We start from the raw sequence: 26,116 nt of genomic DNA, 5'->3' as shown, positions 1-26,116 counted from the left end.
AAAATAAGAGAAATTGCTCGGAGTCAATGTCCTCATCATTGTGGACTTTGTATTCGATGCTAAGAACGTGTTTAAACATCCATAGACAAAAATTGTCACGTTGACAACTACAAAAATTAATGACCCAATGTCACCAACTTGAACTGGTTCCATAAAATGTTACTAAAATCTCATTACAGCATCGGATGCTGTAAGGAGTCTCATTACAGCACCCGTTTGAGTACTGTTATAGCTTCCATTACCGTAGCGAATTACAAAAACATTCTTACGTCATTCGATTCGCCATAGTTTCTTCTACATATAAAAATCATAAAAAGTCCGATTTCAAATCTTACTCATTAACCTTATACAACTCCTAGAATGACACCGCGTTCGGCTCGGAATAAGCACACAATAAGAAAAAATTAATTTAGTTAATCTAATTGTAAGTACGTGATAGGAACGTTTTAGAAAAAAAGTTTTAGATAATTTTATTCTTAACAAAATTGCTCTTTTACTTTTTGCTCTGAGATGGATAAATTAGTGACGTGTCTATGATAGATTGCAGTGGTGTGTTGCCTTGTGGTTTTTCTGATCACGATTTAGTGTACTGTAAGCTGAGCAACCCAATGACAAAGCCTGCATATAAACTGGTCAGTATATTGATCAATTATCGTTCAAATCTGACTTAAGTAATAGCCTTCAACAAAATATTTTATATGCAGGATATAAATGACAAAATTTGCTTTTTTACTCCTTTACGTTTATGCAAGTTCACAAAACCTAGTACTCCTTGGCTAACGGATAATATTAAGTTTATGATGCGCCTAAAAGACAGAGCAAAGTCAAAATTCAGAAGGACAAGCAAAACCTGACATTGGAACTATTACAAGGACTTGAGAAACTTTACTACTACTGCTATTAAAAATGAAAAGAGAGCTTATTTCAAATACATTTCGACCAAACGCGATTCTAAGCAGAGATGGGTAGATTGAAACATTTGCAAATTAATTCTATGACTCATAATAACAGTTGCAGAATCCTGATGGCATAAATAGTTTTTTTGTTCATAGCGTTCAAGATATTCTTGACGATATTACATTGGACGAGACTGATGATTGCTATAAAGAGTTTGGAGCTTTCACTTCCAATGTATTTTCATTTCGTACGGTTACCTCGTCTGAGGTTATGGAAATACTTCAATGGGGACTGACTTCGTTGGTATTAGTATGCTTCGGATGTGTTGCCCCGTTATTTGACACACATTTTAAATTCTTGTTTGGTTGAAAATATTTTTTCTAATCAATGGAAACGGGCTGTTGTACTTCTATTACCAAAGAAAAATAATCCAGTTGATTATGGACACTTGCGTCCGATCAGTATTTTGCCAACTATGTCTAAAATCTTGGAAAAAGTAATGAAAAATCAATTAATCCCTTATATTGAGCAGAACAACTTGTTACCAGTTCAGCAATCTGGTTTCGTGCTGATCAGAGTTAAGACTCACTGATGATGTTTTGGGTGCAGCTGATAAATTAACTGGATTTTTCTAAGGCATTTTACACCATTGATCATACATTGCTTTGTCGTATAATGGGGTTGTTGGGACTTCGTCGTGGTGCCGAGGCACTAATACAAAACTACTTACAGGTAGAACACAAAAGGTAAGAGTTGGTGATCGGGAATTGCAAGAAGTTATTGTTGGTTCAGATGTTCCGTCTTAGGACCGCTTCTCTTTGCGCTCTATACTTTTAGTTTCGCTACCAACTTGTCTTCTTCTAATATTAATATGTATACTGATGATATTCAAATATACCACTCATTTCGTCGTGGCGAGAGTCATGATGTGGAGACAAATTTAAATAGAGATTTACAAATTATCCATAAGATTGCTAATTTCCGCCAATTGAAGATTAACTCTGTCAAATTTATGTGGATATGCTTTGGAAGTTTAGTTTTAGATATCGTGGGCAGATTAATGATTATTCTATCTTAGGCAATTATATCCTCATAGAGCTTATTTGTCATATAATATCAAAAAACAATTATGTGATGCTTACGTCTTGTCACAATTTAATTCTATGGCACCGAATTCTTACCACGCAGCGATCGACATGGATACGGCTTAACGTATTCAGAAAGTACAAAATTGCTGCCTTTGTTACATCTTTGGTATCAAGAAGTATAACCGTGTTCAAGACGTGAACTGCTTACTTTGTTATTGTTTCACAAAATAATCACGACACGGATCCAAGTTTTGTCTTACAATCATACCACCTAAATATAGAACGTCATTGTTTCAGCTTTCTCTCACATACCATGTCTATAAATCTTACGGAAGCTTACCTACAGTGATACAACAAAGTCTACATACACCCCAGAAAATGATAATATTTCAGGTCCTGAAATATAATTCAATAATTTTTTTAAACGAAGGATATTAGAAGTCTATATTATTCTAATACAAAGTCGAAACAGTTCGACTTGTGCTACGAACTAAAGGCTACAGCAGTAGATTTAGTCGCATCTCTCTCAAGACGGCTAAACCCGAATTATTCTAGTTCTAGATCTTGTGTTAGTTCTAGTGATAGTGCAAAACTAGAACTAACACTAAATCTAGAACTAGAAACATTCGGATTTAGCCGCACCTCTCTCAAGACGGCTCAACCGGAATTATTTAATCTTATGCTAACTAACGCTACTTACCACTGTCTCTAGAACTAACATTAGACCTAGAACTAGAAACATTCGGCCTTAGCCCGACATCTCTCAAGACTGCTAAACTCTGCTAAAAGTTAGTTCTAGTATTACACTAGCACTGTTATCTATGTAGAATTAACACTATACCTAGAATTAGAATCATTTGGGTTTAGCCGCACGTCTGTAAAGACGGCTAAACCCGAATGATTCTACTTCTAGGTATAGTGGCAGTTCCAGTTTTACACTAACACTGTTATCTATGTAGAACTAACACTATACCTAGAACTAAAATCATTTACATAGAACTAGAATCATTATATAGATAACAGTGCTAGTATAAAACTAGAACTAACACTATACCTAGAACTAGAATCATTTGGGTTTAGCCGCACGTCTGTAAAGACGGCTAAACCCGAATGATTCTACTTCTAGGTATAGTGTTAGTTCTAGTTTTCAACTAACACTGTTATCTATGTAGAACTAACACTATACCTAGAACTAGAATCATTTGGGTTTAGCCGCACGTCTTTAAAGACGGCTCTAGCTTTCTTAGTTCTAGTTTTACAGTAGCACTGTTATCTATGTAGAACTAACACTAGACCAAGAACTAGAATCATTTGGGTTTAGCCGCACGTCTGTAAAGACGGCTAAACCCAAATGATTCTACTTCTAGGTATAGTGTTAGTTCTAGTTTTACACTAACACTATTACCTATGTAGAACTAACACTATACCTAGAACTAGAATCATTTGGGTTTAGCCGCACGTCTGTAAAGATGGCTAAACCCGAATGATTTTAGTTCTAGGTATAGTGTTAGTTCTAGTTTTACACTAGCACTGTTATCTATGTAGAACTAACACTAGACCAAGAACTAGAATCATTTGGGTGTAGCCGCACGTCTTTAAAGACGGCTAAACCCGAATGACTCTAATTCTTGGTCTAGTGTTAGTTCTACTTTTAGTTCAATAAGAATATACAACAATATAGCGCTGAATTACAATTAAAACTAGAACTAACACTAGACCTAAAACTAGAAAGTTTCGGGTTTAGCCGTGCGTCTTCCCATTATTCTAGTTCTAAGTCTTGTGTTAGTTCTAGTGATAGTGCAAAACTAGAACTAACACTAAATCTAGAACTAGAAACATTTGGATTTAGCCGCACCTCTCTCAAGACTGCTAAACTCGAATGATTCTAGTTCTAAGTCTAGTGTTAGTTCTAGTTATACACTAGCACTGTTATCTATGTAGAACTAACACTAGACCAAGAAGCAGAATCATTTGGGTTTAGCCGCACGTCTATAAAGACGGCTAAACCCGAATGATTCTACTTGTAGGTATAGTGTTAGTTCTAGTTTTATACTAACACTATTACCTATGTAGAACTAACACTAGACCAAGAACTAGAATCATTTGGGTTTAGCCGTCTTTAAAGACGTGCGGCTAAACCCAAATGATTCTAATTCTTGGTCTAGTGTTAGTTCTATTTTTAGTTCAATAAGAATATACAACATTATAGCGCTGAATTACAATTGTTAGAACTAACACTAGACCTAGAACTAGAAAGTTTCGGGTTTAGCCGTGCGTCTTCAAATTATTCTAGTTCTAGGTGTTGTGTTAGTTCTAGTGATAGTTCTAGTTTTACACTTGTAGTTCTACGATGAGACGCACAACTAAACGGAATGGTTTAGTTCCAGGTCTAGTGCTAGTGTTAGTCTAGTTTTATTTGTTCTTCAGGGCTAGATAGTTGTATATTTTTATTGAGCTATAACGGACACTAGATTTTTTTAGGACTGTATGTAGACTTTTTTGAGTTAATGGTATGATTATGTTTTATATAGTTTTTATGTAAAATATGGAAATAATATAGACTTCTTACATGTTATGTTAAAAAATTTCATTGAATTACATTTTGGGAGCTGAGATATTATCATTTATAGTATTTGGAAATTAAACTATTTATACTACGATGATTATTTATTTGTGAAATTGTCTTTACCGGTTTCGGCACATTGCCGTCTTCAGAAGACTTGTCAGGTTTTCTACGATGTCGAAAGATAATTTATTTCAAACATTAATGTCCGTTGGGGTTAATCTTGTTCTTCAATAAATCGATAATCCGCAAAAATCGCAACCTTTGTTTGAAATAAATATATTATATATATTATTTTAGTTTATTTTAATTTCTTTAAAAGGTTGGTTGAAACAGACTAAAGTCTGGAACCCGCCGTTTGTGACCAATACTCTATTTTTTGTTTGTTTTGTTTTACGTATGTATACATTATAATTTTGGTGCATAATAAAGTTAATTATTATTAGTCAAACACGATGTCGTTCTGAGAGCCGTATTTTATGATATCGCGAATACAATGACTTATAGATTTTGATAACCGTGCACTTAGTTTACGAGTTACGGACTTCCTAAAAAAATCATTTTGTGTAATTTTCGTCGTAATTTTGGTGTTTTAATTCGAAAGGCTAGAAAAATTATGGGCTATCTTGAGATCGGTGTTGACAATGCATTTCTAAGTTATGTTCCATTAGCTTACAAGTTTTGCGGTTGTATCTGAAGTACGCTTGGTCGTAGCTCACCGGAGAAGTAGACATAAATCACAAACGGAAGAGGAAACGTTCTCCCTAATATGACCCTAATTTCCAATTTGTAATTTCCTCGAGAAGTCGCCGTTTAAAAGGGAATTCGTGTTCGGTCACACATTCAGGTATAACCAAGGATTCCCAAAGGACCTATAAGGGAACTTACTAAACTATGGTTTTAGACTATATTAAGACATAAAATATTTATGTATATTAAGTTTAGAATGATGCAACGAAATAAAACAAGCTTCGTGTTTTATTTCAAATTTGTTTTTGGTCAAACTATCTCATCAGTTTATCCCAAAAATAGTGCGTACTGGTCGTCGTTAGTTCCGATGCCCTCATTGCATTTAAATAGTTGATTTGCGAAAGTGGAGGGCCAGCAGAACAAAATGCTGATGTCTTATCCCAGGATACGCGTCCTTCTTCCACTGCTGAAAAGATCCGATGAAATGCCACACAGAGTACAAACCGGCCTCTTCCTTAAAGGTGTCCTGGCACGGGCAAGTGCCAATGACAATGACCGTTTATGCCGTTGGCCTTCTGAGGGGCCGTTCGTACGGTTACCGCTCGAATTCATTCATTCCGAACGCTGCGAGGAATAACGATTGGGATCTGACTGAAAAACAGGCTTCTGAGCGGCGACTTCTGAGGGACAAATCACTAGCTGCTCCGGGACCCGATATATCGACGCGTTCTCGGTAAATATCTATATGGTCGTGACGGAGGAATTACAAAAAAAAGACCCTTGTAAGTATCTTCGACGAGATTTTTGAAACTATTTAAAAAATCAAATCTTTTTTTGAACCTACACGAAAGTCTATACAAAAGTGTATAACAAAGCCTACTTAAAACCTTCCTTGATTAACCGTGTTGAAAAAAAAAAAAACTGGAGATGGATTGGAAGGACTTCCAAGTCGGTCTTGACACTCGCGAATGTAATTCCCTCGTAATTGGCAGATGTCGTCGAGTCGTTAATAACGTATTCAGGGCGACGCTTCGTCTGTCGTCTACGTTCGTACCACTTTGGAGTTTAGAGCCTTTGCGGCGGCTAATTGTAACAGTTTGTCCCCGCGCGACGGACGCCACCGCGAATAAAAATATCGCCGCGGCGCGTTTGAACGCCGAAGAAGTGCCCCGTCGCAAAAGAGCCACGAGATTCCACCTGTTCCGATCTGGCGATCGTCCCGATATAATTTGCTCTTCCGTATATAGTCGAGCGATGCTCATAACTAGATGTAAAACCTAATGAGACTATAAATATAGTGTTGGAAGGGTCTTTTTTCTATACGCTCACTCTCGTCTATTTAGTTCTCTCTGTTTTAGTTTTATTAGTCTTACTTTTTCCATGTTGCGGATGCAACTTCTTTTAAACGCGGAGCTCGTTTGTGTTTTAAAGGTACCGCGCAAGCGGGATTGACGCGTTTCTGTCCAAAGTACTTGTTGATTCATTACTTCTTTTTATATGGATACTTTTAACTACGCAGGAAGTACATATACAGCATATTCTAATCATTATTCAAAAATTTTCAAACTTATTTTAAAGAAAATATTTATCTCATTACTTCCTATCATTACATATCTACATAGTTTTCCAAAATATACAACCGATTAAGTCTAGGTAAGCTTAAGTAAACCGAGGTCACTTACGGCCGAGGAGCTACATCAATGCCACATCAATGAAAATCTGGAAAATTAGACTTAATTAAGCTAAGGTCCTTTGCGGGCGAGACATTACATCGATACCATTAATGCAAAGCTGAACATTTTAGCAGGACGTACAATTTTATTACGCCGAGGTGCTACATCGATGCCAGATCAATGAAAAGCTAGTCAGTTTTCCAAAACGTACGATTTAATTAAGCCGAGGTCGCTTGCGGGCGAGGCGCTACATCGATACCATACCAATGAAAAGTACGACATCTTCCCAGAGTATTTTTTCTAATAAAAAAAACCTTTCAAAAAATATTTTGAGAATTTGGTTAAGATGAAAATTAAAAAATTGTATGTTATAAACTAATAGAAGTATTGAAACGCGGTTTTCGCCATTAAATTTGCCATTTGATTCTGAGTAATCCTACAAAGATTGGTACCTCAATTATACAAGTTTACAAGTTACTATTACAGATATTAATTGGAACGACTTGTTTAGTCAAGGTAGTTTATGGCCAAAGTGGTGCAATGTTCTGATCGGTTTCGGCTTGAGATTATTTCATTGTGAGCCCTCTGATCTCGATTTAACTTAATCTAGAAAGTTTCTCAAGCATGTATTAATTAAATTTGGTTCGATATGGTTTTATTTGAAACGCTGCAGCAACAAATCACGGAAGAGAAAAAAAATCGAAGAAAAGGTGTAAAAGCCGAGGTCGCTTAGGGCCGAGGCGCTACATCAATGCCACATCAATGAAAATCTGGAAAATTTCCCAGAATGTACGACTTAATTAAGCTAAGGTCGTTTGTGGGCGAGACACTACATCGATACCATTAATGCGATTAGTACGATTTTATTACGCCGAGGTGCTACATCGATGATGAAAAGCTAGTCAGTTTTCCAAAACGTACGATTTAATTAAGCCGAGGTCGCTTGCGGGCGAGGCGCTACATCGATAGCGTACCAATGAAAAGTACGACATTTTCCCAGAGCGTTTTTTCTAATAAAAAAACCTTTCAAAAAATATTTTGAGAATTTGGTTAAGATGAAAATTAAAAAATTGTGTGTTATAAACTAATAGAAGTATTGAAACACGGTTTTCGCCATTAAATTTGCCATTTAATTCTGAGTAATCCTACAAAGATTGGTACCTCAATTATACAAGTTTACAAATTCGAGTCAACTTTTGGACTCGAGCAGATGAGAACGATTCTTAACGTTATTTGATGCCCTTTTTTTATTAACAGCGTTAACAATTGAAAGAACTAACAATGTCATCCAGAATCTATTCAGTATCTACTAAGTCTTCTATAAATATGTCTTGTGGAAGACTCCGTTTTAATGGACTATGGATTCCAATATCTCCCAATTAATGTTCTTGTGCACTTGGACACTTTTGGAGGTCTTGTAAGTATTTTTTGGTTATTTTAGCAATGTGTTCTATTATCGTCTCGAGTCCTAGTTCTTCATCTATCTGCGAGTTTCTCACAAACCATGGGGCATCTACAGACATTCGAATTTTGTTTTGTAGCATTTGATTTTTTTTTAATATTATACATATAGTTATTATACATATAGGTATAGTAGCATTGTACATTCGATCTTCAGTTTCGATTTTCTGTTCTTGATGGGATAAAGTTCTTTCAGTCTTGCATATGCTTCGTTTAATTTTTTGTTAATATGGTCCAATGTAAGGCCATGTAAGTCTTTGGTCCAAATATACTCCCAGGTATTTGATAGCGCTATCTTTTGGATTCCAGTATAAAGGATGATCTTCGATTATTATTGTTGTAGGAGGAGATCCATTTACTTGGATTTAAGTGAAAGCACTAAGTCAATAACCATTTATGTGTTTCATTAACCGAGTTTTGGAGATCTTGAATGGATTTTTCCAGATTTTCGTTTTGGGCTTTTTGGTCTTTTTTATTAATCGGAATGTCATGTAAACTGATATTAAATAGCAATGGTGAGAGGATGCTGCCTTGAGGAACTCCAGCCTTGATGGGCTTTAATTCAGATTTATAAGCATTAACTCTGACATAAAATGTTCTATCATCCAGGTATATTAGTTTTAAGGATCTTATATTTTAAGCCATACTGAATCAAGGGCTTTTGTTATGTCTAGAAAAGCAGCTGTTGTATACAGTTTATTTTCATATCCTCGCTCCATTATTTCCGTCACTCTGGTGAGTTGATGTACTGTTGAGTGACCAATTTTAAATCCGTATTGAATATTAGGTATGATTGTGATTTTAGATCATAAACGTTGCAAAATCAGTTTCTCAAAAAGTTTACCCATGGTAGGAAGCAGACTAATAGTCTGTAATTTTCGATTTCACGTTTATTTTTGCCAGGTTTCCTAAACGTTGATATTTCAGCTTCTTTCCAGGTGTTAGGAAAGTATCCCAGAGTCATGCAGATGTTAAAAATGGATGTTAATGTATTTAAGGTTTGATTGGGTAAATTTGTGATCACTGAATTCGGGATAAGGTCGTGGCCAGAAGCTTTTTTGGTAGGTACTTTATTGGTAAGCATTCGAAGTTCTTCAATAAATGGCCGTTGTATACTTGTGTTATTAGACATAGCCTAAAAAATAAATTTTGAACCTAATCGTGCAAAAATTCCGCTCACAAGTGACATCCAAGTTCCAAGTTCTAAATTTATTATCGTAACTTTAGCCAATGTAGTTTTGGTTTCGGGTTGAAATAATTTAATTGTGAAATTATTAATTGTTAAATTATCCATCGTAAGTTTAACCAAGGTCGCTTGAGGTCGAGGTGTTACAATCCTTTAACCAATTTGAGGTTGAAATAATTTTAACCAAAATCGCATCTGCCACAAACAACCGTTACGAAATTAAGAAACTGAAAGCAAAACTAAGCAGCATGTTGCAGTGTCTTGGTCGCAAGCAACCTTGGCTAAACGTAGAACAGAGATTTTTCGTCTCGTTTAACTAAGGTAGTTTATGGCCGAAGCGTTACAATGTTCTGTTAGGTTTCGGGTTGAGATGATTTAATTGTGGAGTATCGCCAACGAGCAACCTCGATTCAATCAAAGTCTGAAATTTTCAAGTTTAATGAAGGGCATTTATGGTCGAAGCGCTACAATGTTCTAGTCGGTTTTGGGTGAAGATGAATTTTTGGTGCATAATTTGGCACATCATGATATTAAATGGAACGCCTCGTTAGGCAAAGTAGTTTATGGCCAAATCGATGCAATGTTCTGATCTCAAGCCACCTCGGGATTTATCCAGACCACTGATCTCGATTTAACTTAATCTAGAAAGTTTCTCAAGCATGTATTAATTAAATTTGGTTCGATATGGTTTTTTTTGAAACGCTACAGCAACAAATCACGCAGAATTTTGCTTGATTAAGTATTTTTGAGGCACCATCACCACAAGCAACCTCAGTTTAAATTGGAACAGAGGCTTTTTACATTTTGCTCTATTTTGCCACAAGCTACCTGGGATTAATCAGGCAAGATTCAAAATTATCCATTCTCAGTTGATTTAAGGTAGTTTTTCGTGGATATTTTGCGATGTTCTGTCCAGTTTAGGGTTGAAGTGATTTAAACTAACAAAATTTTGGAATTTAAGTGTATAAAATTTCATATCTCATGGTTCCTCGATAATAATAGTGCCGACACTTCGGAGATGTTGATTTAGTTTTTCCACAATTGCTAACGTTCTGCTCCTACAAGTTGTTACAAGCCAAATTATTGTCTATGAGTTTGTCCGTTAGAAATTAGTTGCTACATTAACACATTGCATTTTTCCTAAAGTACGTAGTTTTGCAAAACTTTTGGCTAAAATACATCAATTCTTGAGGGTTAGGATTTTTTATGCCAAGAATGTGCAAAAATATCCAAAATCTTAGAAATGGGGTCAGGCAGTTAGAAATGAAGTATTGATGGCACATTATTATCAGTTCTAAGCTGAGATGGTAAAGTATCTAATTATAAAGACTATAAAAAGTTTAAACCAGCTTAAGGCAAATATCTTTGTTAATCTTGAGAGAAGTAAAGTTTGGAACCTCAGATACTTGGTATTATTTATTTCATGACTATAAAATTATGGCATAGACCAGAAAAATTTTACCAGAAGCAAATTAACTCAAATAGATCATGCCTTTAATGTTAAAAATGACTAAGATGTGGTGGTCTAAGATACACCATTAACTCTTAAAGAACCTGGAGTTCAAATTGATAAGAAAAATAGTATTTAAAAGCAACGAAATGTTGAAAAGATAAAAAAAATAAATTTTTATTTCATTAATTACTTAGTATATATTATGTAACATTTAAAGATGTGCAGATTTGTTTTAACACCCATTAACAGCAATATTAACGATTCACCAACAGGTGGTAGAGTGCAAATTAGACGATCAGCTCTCACGTAAATCTACTCCCATCACGAATTCCAGCGACACACAGTCACTAAAGTGGCCAGCATCGGGTTACCACTGGTTTTCAAGTGGCACATGGAAGTGTTTTTACATCAACACCCCGATTTTCGCACCCTCCTGTCTCACACGTGTGGATTACAACAACCAGTAGGAAATATCCGTCCGTGTTTATTTTTTTTCCACAGTTCAGAATTAACCACTATTAGTAATCCAATCTTTCAACGTGGTTAAATCAACGCGGCCAAAAAAAGAGAAGTGGTGAATTTTTTTTTAATAATTAGTTTTATTTGTGGTACAAATTGATTTCGTTTGTCGTTTTTTATTTATGATTTTGTTTGTTTATATTTGAAATTTTTCAGTTGAACGAGCACGTCGAATGCCGACGTCAATGCGATAAAAATGATTGCCAATAAAGGCATTGAGTAAAAAGCGATCTCCCGCTGCGTGTGTGACATCCATTGGTTCCATTGTCTCGACGACGAAAATTAGTACCCATTGTGTCCTGAAATAGAGGCTCCAAAACGGAGGAGGTGAAGTAAATAATTAAAAGATATTTACAACGAAAAATTGATATTCTTTATTTAGCATTATTTACTAAAGTACTCTGTAATATTCGTTGGCCAATGGACACGCGTCCCAAACGGACGTAACAAAACATATGCACGCGACCGGGGTAATCCGGCCACGTGCTCAACACAACCCACCACGTCCTCTACAAATTGCACACGGGTTACATGATACTCTGCAATCAATTCAGTGAATTGCCTACAGGATGCTTTTATAAACGGATCCGCTTTCGATCCCGACGTTCGATTCGCGCACAACTTTATTTTTCCTTTTTTTTGTCTCGTTTCAACGTCGCTTTTCGATCGATGCACGATTGCTTTCATATTACCCGGCACGATTTTGAATTACTTTACGATTAACAACTAATTAACAATCGTAAAGTAGATTACATTTTGTGATTAATTTACTCGATTTAATTCGTTAAGTATGCAGTTAAAGGAGAGTTTTACGTAGTTCAATCAATCGGAAATGTAGGTAATTACGATAAAATGTTTTCAGAGAAGATTTTCGATTTTAGATTCTCCTAGCACCAGGTTCTGTTTTGGCAAGAAAATTGGTTCCAAAATTCAAAATGACTCTGAATCTGCTCTATATAGGTGGGCATAATCGAAGAATGATGATCTAACATGGAACATTAACTTTTAAATGAGGTAGAGGTTAAGAATGGGGCAACCAATATAGTTTAGTCAAAGACAAATCAACTCAAATAAGCACCAGGTACTGTTTTGGCAAAAAATTGGTTCCAGAAATAGCCTTAGATGTTCAAATGAGTTTTTTCTCCCCTTTTCTTTATAAGTTGCCAAATACTCAACGTTAACGCATAATTAATCGATTTTTAACGATTTTTTGTTGTAAATTTTGCTTAAGTTTTGATTTAATGCAAAAATGAGAAAGTAAAAATTTAATAAATCATATCTCAAGAACGAATTGAAATATGATGATGAAATAACAAACATATTAAAGCTAATTTAATGCAGAATTAGTGTGCCAAAAATAATTTCGTTGTTATGATTGTTTAAATAAAATTCCGTATCTTATATTGCAATAAATTTTAAAAATGGAAATTTAAAACATCGTATCTCGAAAGCAAATTGTGATATCATGATGAAATAACAAATAGATTAAAGCAAATTTAATATGCACGAGATAATTTCTTATTTTCCATAAAATACGTAAAATAAATAAAATAAATCTTTATTTTTTTATTTTAAAATTGAAAATTAATAATATCGTATCTCAAGAACGGTTTGAGATATCATGATGAAACAAGAAACGTTTTAAAGCAAATTTAATACAGATATATTGTGCCAAAAATTATTTCTTAATTTCCATAAACTTATGATTTTTCAAATCCTTTTGTGGAAGTTTACAAATCTTTAAAAATCACATCTCAATTTTTTTTTCTCATCAATTTAAAACAAAATTTTTGATTGGTATAAACCATCTTGTAAAGTATACTTTAAGCTTTAATTTAGTATAAAAATCGTTATACGGAAGTTATCTAAAAAAAAGAGTAAGATTGAAACAATTAAATCAGATTTTTTCAATGTTTTTCAAAATATCAGAAATTGAACCATATCAGAAATGCTACAAAAGTGTGTTATATCACGATGGAATCTATATTGATTAAGCTTTGTTTTAAAAGTTTAATCATTAAAGTATCTTGATTTATACGGAAGTTATCTTAGAAAGAGTTGAAATAAGAAAATTAGATATTTTAGTGTTTAAATCAGTTTTCGAACCATATCACAAATGATATAACAGTGTGCAATATCATGAAGAAATCTACATCGATGAAGCTCTTCTTTAAGAATACGTTTATTAAAGTAACTTGATTTATACGGAACTTATCTAAGAAAGAATTCGATTGAAACAATTAAATTAGATTTTTTGCAGTTTTTAAATGATATTTCGGTATCATCAATGCTACAAAAGTGTGTTATATGGCGATGAAATCTATATTGATTAAGCTTTCTTTTAAAAGTTAAGTCATTAAAGTATCTTGATTTATACGGAAGTTATCTACGAAAGAGTACGATTGAAATAAGAGAATTAGATATTTTAGTGTTTAAATGAGTTTTCGAACCATATCACAAATGATATAAAAGTGTGCAATATCACGATGAAATTTACATCGATTAAGCTTTTCTTTAAGAATACGTTTATTAAAGTATCTTGATTTATACGGAACTTATCTAAGAAAGAATTCGATTGAAACAATTAAATTAGATTTTTTGCAGTTTTTAAATGATATTTCGATATCATAAATGCTACAAAAGTGTGTTATATCGCGATGAAATCTGTATTGATTAAGCTTTCTTTTAAAAGTTTAGTCATTAAAGTATCTTGATTTATCCGGAAGTTATCTAAGAAAGAGTACGATTGAAATAAGAAAATTAGATATTTTAGTGTTTAAATGAGTTTTCAAACCATATCACAAATGATATAAAAGTGTGCAATATCACGATGAAATTTACATCGATTAAGCTTTTCTTTAAGAATACGTTTATTAATGTAACTTGATTTATACGGAACTTATCTAAGGAAGAATTCGATTGAAACAATTAAATTAGATTTTTTGCAGTTTTTAAATGATATTTCGATATCATAAATGCTTCAAAATTGTGTTATATCGCGATGAAATCTATATTGATTAAGCTTTCTTTTAAAAGTTAAGTCATTAAAGTATCTTGATTTATACGGAAGTTATCTACGAAAGAGTACGATTGAAATAAGAAAATTAGATATTTTAGTGTTTAAATGAGTTTTCGAACCATATCACAAATGATATAAAAGAATGTAATATCATGAAGAAATCTACATCGATTAAGCTTTTCTTTAAGAATACGTTTATTAAAGTAACTTGATTTATATGGAACTTATCTAAGAAAGAATTCGATTGAAACAATTAAATTAGATTTTTTGCAGTTTTTAAATGACATTTCGATATCATCAATGCTACAAAAGTGTGTTATATCGCGATAAAATCTGTATTGATTAAGCTTTTTTTTAAAAGTTAAGTCATTAAAGTATCTTGATTTATACGGAAGTTATCTACGAAAGAGTACGATTAAAATAAGAAAATTAGATATTTTAGTGTTTAAATGAGTTTTCGAACCATATCACAAATGATATAAAAGTGTGCAATATCACGAAAAAATCTACATCGATTAAGCTTTTCTTTAAGAATACGTTTATTAATGTAACTTGATTTATACGGAACTTATCTAAGGAAGAATTCGATTGAAACAATTAAATTAGATTTTTGCAGTTTTTAAATGACATTTCGATATCATCAATGCTACAAAAGTGTGTTATATCGCGATGAAATCTATATTGATTAAGCTTTCTTTTAAAAGTTTAGTCATTAAAGTATCTTGATTTATACGGAAGTTATTTACGAAAGAGTACGATTAACATAAGAAAATTAGATATTTTAGTGTTTAAATGAGTTTTCGAACCATATCACAAATGATATAAAAGTGTGCAATATCACGATGAAATTTACATCGATTAAGCTTTTCTTTAAGGATACGTTTATTAATGTATCTTGATTTATACGGAACTTATCTAAGGAAGAATTCGATTGAAACAATTAAATTAGATTTTTTGCAGTTTTTAAATGATATTTCGATATCATCAATGTTACAAAAGTGTGTTATATCGCGATGAAATCTGTATTGATTAAGCTTTCTTTTAAAAGTTAAGTCATTAAAGTATCTTGATTTATCCGGAAGTTATCTAAGAAAGAGTACGATTGAAATAAGAAAATTAGATATTTTAGTGTTTAAATGAGTTTTCGAACCATATCACAAATGATATAAAAGTGTGCAATATCACGATGAAATTTACATCGATTAAGCTTTTCTTTAAGAATACGTTTATTAATGTATCTTGATTTATACGGAACTTATCTAAGAAAGAATTCGATTGAAACAATTAAATAAGATTTTTTGCAGTTTTTAAATGATATTTCGATATCATCAATGCTACAAAAGTGTGTTATATCACGATGAAATCTATATTGATTCAGCTTTCTTTTAAAAGTTAAGTCATTAAAGTATCTTGATTTATACGGAAGTTATCTACGAAAGAGTACGATTGAAATAAGAAAATTAGATATTTTAGTGTTTAAATGAGTTTTCGAACCATATCACAAATGATATAAAAGTGTGCAATATCATGAAGAAATCTACATCGATTAAGCTTTTCTTTAAGAATACGTTTATTAAAGTATCTTGATTTATAGGGAATTTATCTAAGAAAGAATTCGATTGAAACAATTAAATTAGATTTTTTGCAGTTTTTAAATGATATTTCGATATCAGAAATGCTACAAAATTGTGTTATATCACGATGAAATCTATATTGATTAAGCTTTCTTTTAAAAGTTAAGTCATTAAAGTATCTTGATTTATACGGAAGTTATCTAAGAAAGAGTACGATTGAAATAAGAGAATTAGATATTTTAGTGTTTAAATGAGTTTTCGAACCATATCACAAATAATATAAAAGTGTGCAATATCACGATGAAATTTACATCGATTAAGCTTTTCTTTAAGAATACGTTTATTAATGTAACTTGATTTATACGGAACTTATCTAAGAAAGAATTCGATTGAAACAATTAAATTAGATTTTTTGCAGTTTTTAAATGATATTTCGGTATCATCAATGCTACAAAAGTGTGTTATATCGCGATGAAATCTATATTGATTAAGCTTTCTTTTAAAAGTTTAGTCATTAAAGTATCTTGATTTATCCGGAAGTTATCTAAGAAAGAATACGATTGAAATAAGAAAATTAGATATTTTAGTGTTTAAATGAGTTTTCGAACCATATCACAAATGATATAAAAGTGTGCAATATCACGAAAAAATCTACATCGATTAAGCTTTTCTTTAAGAATACGTTTATTAATGTAACTTGATTTATACGGAACTTATCTAAGGAAGAATTCGATTGAAACAATTAAATTAGATTTTTTGCAGTTTTTAAATGACATTTCGATATCATAAATGCTACAAAAGTGTGTTATATCGCGATGAAATCTATATTGATTAAGCTTTCTTTTAAAAGTTAAGTCATTAAAGTATCTTGATTTATACGGAAGTTATCTAAGAAAGAGTACGATTGAAATAAGAAAATTAGATATTTTAGTGTTTAAATGAGTTTTCGAACCATATCACAAATGATATAAAAGTGTGCAATATCACGATGAAATTTACATCGATTAAGCTTTTCTTTAAGAATACGTTTATTAATGTATCTTGATTTATACGGAACTTATCTAAGAAAGAATTCGATTGAAACAATTAAATTAGATTTTTTGCAGTTTTTAAATGATATTTCGATATCATCAATGTTACAAAAGTGTGTTATATCGCGATGAAATCTGTATTGATTAAGCTTTCTTTTAAAAGTTAAGTCATTAAAGTATCTTGATTTATCCGGAAGTTATCTAAGAAAGAGTACGATTGAAATAAGAAAATTAGATATTTTAGTGTTTAAATGAGTTTTCGAACCATATCACAAATGATATAAAAGTGTGCAATATCACGATGAAATTTACATCGATTAAGCTTTTCTTTAAGAATACGTTTATTAATGTATCTTGATTTATACGGAACTTATCTAAGAAAGAATTCGATTGAAACAATTAAATAAGATTTTTTGCAGTTTTTAAATGATATTTCGATATCATCAATGCTACAAAATTGTGCTATATCACGATGAAATCTATATTGATTAAGCTTTCTTTTTAAAGTATATTCATTAAAATATCTTGATTTATACGGAAGTTATCTAAGAAAGAGTCGGATTGAAACAATTAAATTAGATTTTTTTCAATATTCAAATGAGCCAACTCTCAAATTATATCACAAATACTACAAAAGTGTGCTATATCACGATGAAATCTATATTGATTAAGCTTTCTTTTTAAAGTATATTCATTAAAATATCTTGATTTATACGGAAGTTATCTAAGAAAGAGTAGGATTGAAGCAATTAAATTAGATTTTTTTTCAGTATTTAAATGAGTCAACTCTAAAACCATATCACAAATGCTACAAAAGTGTGCTATATCACGATAAAATCTATATTGATTAAGCTTTCTTTTTAAAGTATATTCATTAAAATATCTTGATTTATACGGAAGTTATCTAAGAAAGAGTCGGATTGAAACAATTAAATTAGATTTTTTTCAATATTCAAATGAGCCAACTCTCAAATTATATCACAAATACTACAAAAGTGTGCTATATCGCGATAAAATCTATATTGATTAAGCTTTCTTTTTAAAGTATATTCATTAAAATATCTTAATTTATACGGAAGTTATCTAAGAAAGAGTCGGATTGAAACAATTAAATTAGATTTTTTTCAATATTCAAATGAGCCAACTCTCAAATTATATCACAAATACTACAAAAGTGTGCTATATCACGATGAAATCTATATTGATTAAGCTTTCTTTTTAAAGTATATTCATTAAAATATCTTGATTTATACGGAAGTTATCTAAGAAAGAGTCGGATTGAAACAATTAAATTAGATTTTTTTCAATATTCAAATGAGCCAACTCTCAAATTATATCACAAATACTACAAAAGTGTGCTATATCACGATGAAATCTATATTGATTAAGCTTTCTTTTTAAAGTATATTCATTAAAATATCTTGATTTATACGGAAGTTATCTAAGAAAGAGTAGGATTGAAGCAATTAAATTAGATTTTTTTTCAGTATTTAAATGAGTCAACTCTAAAACCATATCACAAATGCTACAAAAGTGTGCTATATCACGATAAAATCTATATTGATTAAGCTTTCTTTTTAAAGTATATTCATTAAAATATCTTGATTTATACGGATGTTATCTAAGAAAGAGTCGGATTGAAACAATTAAATTAGATTTTTTTCAATATTCAAATGAGCCAACTCTCAAATTATATCACAAATACTACAAAAGTGTGCTATATCACGATGAAATCTATATTGATTAAGCTTTCTTTTTAAAGTATATTCATTAAAATATTTTGATTTATACGGAAGTTATCTAAGAAAAAGTCGGATTGAAACAATTAAATTAGATTTTTTTCAATATTCAAATGAGCCAACTCTCAAATTATATCACAAATACTACAAAAGTGTGCTATATCGCGATAAAATCTATATTGATTAAGCTTTCTTTTTAAAGTATATTCATTAAAATATCTTAATTTATACGGAAGTTATCTAAGAAAGAGTCGGATTGAAACAATTAAATTAGATTTTTTTCAATATTCAAATGAGCCAACTCTCAAATTATATCACAAATACTACAAAAGTGTGCTATATCACGATGAAATCTATATTGATTAAGCTTTCTTTTTAAAGTATATTCATTAAAATATCTTGATTTATACGGAAGTTATCTAAGAAAGAGTCGGATTGAAACAATTAAATTAGATTTTTTTCAATATTCAAATGAGCCAACTCTCAAATTATATCACAAATACTACAAAAGTGTGCTATATCACGATGAAATCTATATTGATTAAGCTTTCTTTTTAAAGTATATTCATTAAAATATCTTGATTTATACGGAAGTTATCTAAGAAAGAGTAGGATTGAAGCAATTAAATTAGATTTTTTTTCAGTATTTAAATGAGTCAACTCTAAAACCATATCACAAATGCTACAAAAGTGTGCTATATCACGATAAAATCTATATTGATTAAGCTTTCTTTTTAAAGTATATTCATTAAAATATCTTGATTTATACGGAAGTTATCTAAGAAAGAGTCGGATTGAAACAATTAAATTAGATTTTTTTCAATATTCAAATGAGCCAACTCTCAAATTATATCACAAATACTACAAAAGTGTGCTATATCACGATGAAATCTATATTGATTAAGCTTTCTTTTTAAAGTATATTCATTAAAATATTTTGATTTATACGGAAGTTATCTAAGAAAAAGTCGGATTGAAACAATTAAATTAGATTTTTTTCAATATTCAAATGAGCCAACTCTCAAATTATATCACAAATACTACAAAAGTGTGCTATATCGCGATAAAATCTATATTGATTAAGCTTTCTTTTTAAAGTATATTCATTAAAATATCTTAATTTATACGGAAGTTATCTAAGAAAGAGTCGGATTGAAACAATTAAATTAGATTTTTTTCAATATTCAAATGAGCCAACTCTCAAATTATATCACAAATACTACAAAAGTGTGCTATATCACGATGAAATCTATATTGATTAAGCTTTCTTTTTAAAGTATATTCATTAAAATATCTTGATTTATACGGAAGTTATCTAACAAAGAGTCGGATTGAAACAATTAAATTAGATTTTTTTGTAATATTTAAATGAACCAACTCTAAAACCATATCACAAATACTACAACAGTGTGCTATATCACGATGGAATCTATATTGATTAAGCTTTCTTTTTAAAGTATATTCATTAAAATATCTTGATTTATACGGAAGTTATCTAAGAAAGAGTCGGATTGAAACAATTAAATTAGATTTTTTTCAATATTCAAATAAGCCAACTCTCAAATTATATCACAAATACTACAAAAGTGTGCTACATCACGATAAAATTTATATTGATTAAGCTTTCTTTTTAAAGTATATTCATTAAAATATCTTGATTTATACGGAAGTTATCTAAGAAAGAGTCGGATTGAAACAATTAAATTAGATTTTTTTTCAATACTTAAATGAGCCAACTCTAAAACCATATCACAAATACTACAAAAGTGTGCTATATCACGATGGAATTTATATTAATTAAGCTTTCTTTTAAGAATTCGTTCATTAAAATGCCTTGATTTATACGGAAGTTATTTTGAATGTTTAAATTCTTCTATATCATTTTATTATAGATTACAACAAAAGATTTTTATGTGTAGAAAGTTCTTCGTCGGTGTCCCTTATCAAGCAAACGAGCGTATCGTAGATCCAATAAAACTGATTTCCACCGGATCCGATCAAGTATGCAGGTCTCGCCTGGGCCCTGTTGTAGAGAAGTAATGGAACCTCGTCGGATGATGAATTCGATTGTAGAGGTACTTGGGAAACTGCCGCGATAGGCCTGTGAAAGATGTGCTCGAGGACCCTAGATCTCTACAGGATAGCGAGAACTGACAGACAATAAAATTTTCATCCCCCCAAACTATTTCTTATCTATTTTAGTATTCCATATAAATTGAGATCCTTGCATCAATAAAATATCGTGGGGGTGTTTGTAAATAAATAAATATTGTTATTGATGTTAAACACCCGAAAAATGATGCGGTGATTAATTTTTGTTTATAAACAAAAGATTACCAATTACCATTAAAATTCGACAGGGAAATGGCAATTACGCGAGGTCGTCTATTATCGAGGTTAAAATTGGCTGCCGGTTGTAAATTTAAACCAAATAATGCAAGCCCGTTAGTCCGATATCATGCGCATATAGTTTTTACTACTGTTTAATTTGTCGGAATTTGTATGTAATATATATTGACGTTGCCGCCGGTCGAATGACAATTTTCAGGGAAAACGGCAAAGCGTCCGGGCGTGCCAACATTTAATATTTACAAAACGGACCGGCGCACTTTATCGCCGTATTAATGCTTTCGGATAACACTAATCGAATTATAACAACCGCCATTACGTTGATTTATACGCTATACGGCGTTAACTGCTACCGACGCTATCGTAATAACTATTTACGCGGAACGATTTTGCAAAATTTAACACTTTTTTTTCATAATACACTACACCACTGCAGATACCGAACTGGACGTCTTTTAACTTATCGCAGTCTCTTTTTATTCACCATTTTATAAGGCCTTTCTTCCCTTTCAATTGCATGTTACACCATCCATGTAGCAATTAAAGATAACTACCATCTGGGGATTCTAAGTAATTGAATTGTGTACAGCAATTACGATCGTACCACCCGGTAATATTTGTACTATCACCTCCTTTTTTAGACTTTTCCTTTTGTTACCTTTTCTGAAATCGACCCTAAACACTAACTGTTATTGTTGTTATTATCCAAACACTTATCTATCTTTCATTCCAACCGAAATAACCAAAAACTTTTATCGTTGATTATCATCATACACATATAGGCGAGATTCACAACGTTTTAAAAAAATGTTTTTGTATTAAAGTTGTAGCAAATTTTGATATTTTTGCTCTCAAAGAGAAAAACGTCCCCATTTAATTGGGGCCTAGAAAATTTTAACTTCAAATAGCTTTTATAAATCAAGAATTTCTTTTTCCTATTATTATTGTTGTAAACCGAAAATATAAAAAAAACTTCCTTCCCCGCCACAACCATAAAAAAAAACATTTCCTTTCTTCCTATTCCCCCACACCTTTCTTATACTTATTCTATCCCTATCTCGATCCCTTGGGACACCATTTTGTAACCATCCCCCAACTATCAGCGGGCAGGGAGAACACAAAAAAAAAAAGAAAAGGAAAATTGCCGCGAGATGCCTCTCGTGTCGTTGTATCGTGATCACGTGCTTCTTGTTCCGACGACAACCAACGGGCACATTTATCCAAAGTTTTGTTGTTCTTATCGTTTTATTTTTGTGAAACATTTTCTCTTGCGAGCTGGACATTTCTCGACCGCACGTCGCGGTAGTTGCAAAAAAATCGAATCTGAATAAAAAAGAAAAGTAAAAACTTACCTGTCTATTATCACAGGATCCGACGGCGTTTCGTTTCTATTGCCACAACTTTTTTTGTCACAACATCGACTGCAAATAACAAAAAGATTTTTAGATTTATGGTTCTTAATAAACTAAATCACCCAAATTTTATCACCCTATAAAACACTTTCAGAGCGAAAATATTATCATGCAAATTTCGTTCTTGCAATTTTCGCGCAAACAAGCTTTAAAATCGATTTTCTCAACTTTAGAAAATAATTCAACATCATATTGTAAAAATAGCCTATTTATTTCTAGACGTTTCTTTCGTCCAACTGAATGTTTGTTATGAAAAGTATAATGGGAGGGGAGAAGAATGTCCCATGGGGATTGGCTCTACAGTCAGTTCCCCCCAAAGACATTAAACGAAGGACGAAGGGGACCTGAAAAAGTATTTAGGGGTACGGGCTATGGCGAGTCACTCAATGCAGTTCTTTCTTTAGCTTTGAAAAAAAACACAGTGAAAAGCTAAATAAGATGAAAAAAAGTTAAAAAATACCGTTGAAACAAACGTTATTATCACATCGTTTTTTATGTTTACGAGGGCTATATATTTCGGTGTATTTTTGCTTTTTTTTATAACAAAAGAGTTTAAAAATAGATGTAATGGTGTCGATTACCTGCACATTATTTCGTGGGTTAGAAGAACTCGGCACATTTCAGGATTTTTATCTTGTCCTTCGTAGATTATAGCCTGAAAAGATAAACAAAAAAATCGTTAATAATAAATTGGTATTCTTAATATTATAATTAAATTAAAAAAAAACGTAACCATATTTACGAAAATTAATATTTTTAAGCCATAAATTAGAATAAATTTAATTTAACTTTTTATTAATGTTAAGGTTGGTTTTAAAAAATCATTGCAACCTAATTGACGGAAATTAAAAATTTATCTTTTAGTCATTAAAATTAGAATAAATTTGCTTTAAAATGCTCCATATTTCATATTAATATCTCAATTTGTTCTTGAGATACAACCCTATTAATATGATTATGTGTAACCTAAATAATTATTAAGTTAGGGTTGAATTAAAAAAGTTACTGTAAACACATTAACAGAAATGAAAAACTTATTTGATCATTAAAATTACAATAAATTTGCTTTAAGACGCTTCTTAGTTTGTGATGATATCTCAATTTGTTCTTGAGATACATCCTCATCAATATGACCCACAAATAACTTTTGATAATGTTAAGGTTGAATTAAAAAAATCATTGAACGAAAATTAAAAATTTATTTTTTAGTTATTAAAATTAGAATAAATTTGCTTTAAAATGCTTCATATTTCATATTAATATCTCAATTTGTTTTTGAGATACAACCCTATTAACACGATTATGTGTAACCTAAATAATTATTAAGTTAGGGTTGAATTAAAAAAGTTACTATAACCACATTGACTGAAATGAAAAACTTATTTGATCATTAAATTACAATAAATTTGCTTTAAGACGCTTCTTAGTTTGTGATGATCTCTCAATTCGTTCTTAAGATACAGCCTCATCAATGTGATCCACAAATAACTTTTTATTAATGTTAAGGTTGAATTAAAAAAATCATTGCACGAAAATTAAAAATTTAGTTTTTAGTTATTAAAATTAGAATAAATTTGCTTTAAAATGATTCATATTTCATATTAATATCTCAATTTGTTCTTGAGATACAACCCTATTAACATGATTATGTGTAACCTAAATAATTATTAAGTTAGGGTTGAATTAAAAAATTTACTGTAAACACATTGACTGAAATAAAAAACTTATTTGATCATTAAAATTACAATAAATTTGCTTTAAGAAGCTTCTTAGTTTGTGATGATATCTCAATTCGTTCTTGAGATACAGCCTCATCAATGTGATCCACAAATAACTTTTTATTAATGTTAAGGTTGATTTTAAAAAATCATTGCAACCTAATTGAAGGAAATTAAAAATTTATCTTTTAGTCATTAAAATTAGAATAAATTTGCTTTAAAATGCTTCATATTTCATATTAATATCTCAATTTGTTCTTGAGATACAACCCTATTAACGCGATTATGTGTAACCTAAATAATTATTAAGTTAGGGTTGAATTAAAAAAGTTACTGTAAACACATTGACTGAAATGAAAAACTTATTTGATCATTACAATTACAATAAATTTTCTTTAAAACGCTTCTTAGTTTGTGATGATATCTCTATTCGTTCTTAAGATACAGCCCCATCAATATGATCCACAAATAACTTTTTATTAATGTTAAGGTTGAATTAAAAAAATCATTGCACGAAAATTAAAAATTTAGTTTTTAGTTATTAAAATTAGAATAAATTTGCTTTAAAATGATTCATATTTCATATTAATATCTCAACTTGTTCTTGAGATAGAACCCTATTAACATGATTATGTGTAACCTAAATAATTATTAAGTTAGGGTTGAATTAAAAAAGTTACTATAACCACATTGACGGAAATGAAAAACTTATTTGATCATTAAAATTACAATAAATTTTCTTTAAGACGTTTCTTAGTTTGTGATGATATCTCAATTCGTTCTTGAGATACAGCCTCATCAATGTGATCCACAAATAACTTTTTATTAATGTTAAGGTTGGTTTTAAAAAATCATTGCAACCTAATTGAAGGAAATTAAAAATTTATCTTTTAGTCATTAAAATTAGAATAAATTTGCTTTAAAATGCTTCATATTTCATATTAATATCTCAATGTGTTCTTGAGATACAACCCTATTAACGCGATTATGTGTAACCTAAATAATTATTAAGTTAGGGTTGAATTAAAAAAGTTACTGTAAACACATTGACTGAAATGAAAAACTTATTTGATCATTACAATTACAATAAATTTTCTTTAAAACGCTTCTTAGTTTGTGATGATATCTCTATTCGTTCTTAAGGTACAGCCCCATCAATGTGATCCACAAATAACTTTTTATTAATGTTAAGGTTGAATTAAAAAAATCATTGAACGAAAATTAAAAATTTATCTTTTAGTCATTGAAATTAGAATAAATTTGCTTTAAAATGCTTCATATTTCATATCAATATCTCAATTTGTTCTTGAGATACAACCCTATTAACACGATTATGTGTAACCTAAATAATTATTAAGTTAGGGTTGAATTAAAAAAGTTACTATAACCACATTGACTGAAATGAAAAACTTATTTGATCATTAAAATTACAATAAATTTACTTTAAGACGCTTCTTAGTTTGTGATGATATCTCAATTCGTTCTTGAGATACAGCCTCATCAATGTGATCCACAAATAACTTTTTATTAATGTTAAGGTTGAATTAAAAAAATCATTGCACAAAAATTAAAAATTTATTTTTTAGTCATTAAAATTAGAACAAATTTGCTTTAAAATGCTTCATATTTCATATTAATATCTCAATTTGTTCTTGAGATACAACCCTATTAATATGATTATGTGTAACCTAAATAATTATTAAATTAGGGTTGAATTAAAAAATTTACTGTAAACACATTGACT

General features: G+C 30.9%; 1 protein-coding gene across 7 annotated transcripts in view; it reads right to left on the bottom strand.

Moving 5' to 3' along the window:
- Window positions 1-26,116, bottom strand: part of LOC111418337 (EBF transcription factor knot) — a 122,055-nt gene that overhangs the window by 53,429 nt on the left and 42,510 nt on the right. For all 7 annotated transcript variants that reach the window (XM_023050851.2, XM_023050853.2, XM_023050852.2 and 4 more), the window contains exons 5-6: window positions 23,236-23,309; window positions 22,595-22,663 (exon numbers count right to left, since the gene is read on the bottom strand). In XM_023050851.2, coding sequence (XP_022906619.1) covers window positions 22,595-22,663; window positions 23,236-23,309 — 143 coding nt within the window. The remainder of the gene's footprint in view (window positions 1-22,594; window positions 22,664-23,235; window positions 23,310-26,116) is intronic.

Source organism: Onthophagus taurus, chromosome 10, assembly GCF_036711975.1.
Source record: "Onthophagus taurus isolate NC chromosome 10, IU_Otau_3.0, whole genome shotgun sequence".
Lineage (NCBI taxonomy): Eukaryota > Metazoa > Arthropoda > Insecta > Coleoptera > Scarabaeidae > Onthophagus > Onthophagus taurus.
Note: the sequence above shows the minus strand (reverse complement) of the source record. Positions and strands in the feature narration are given on the sequence as shown.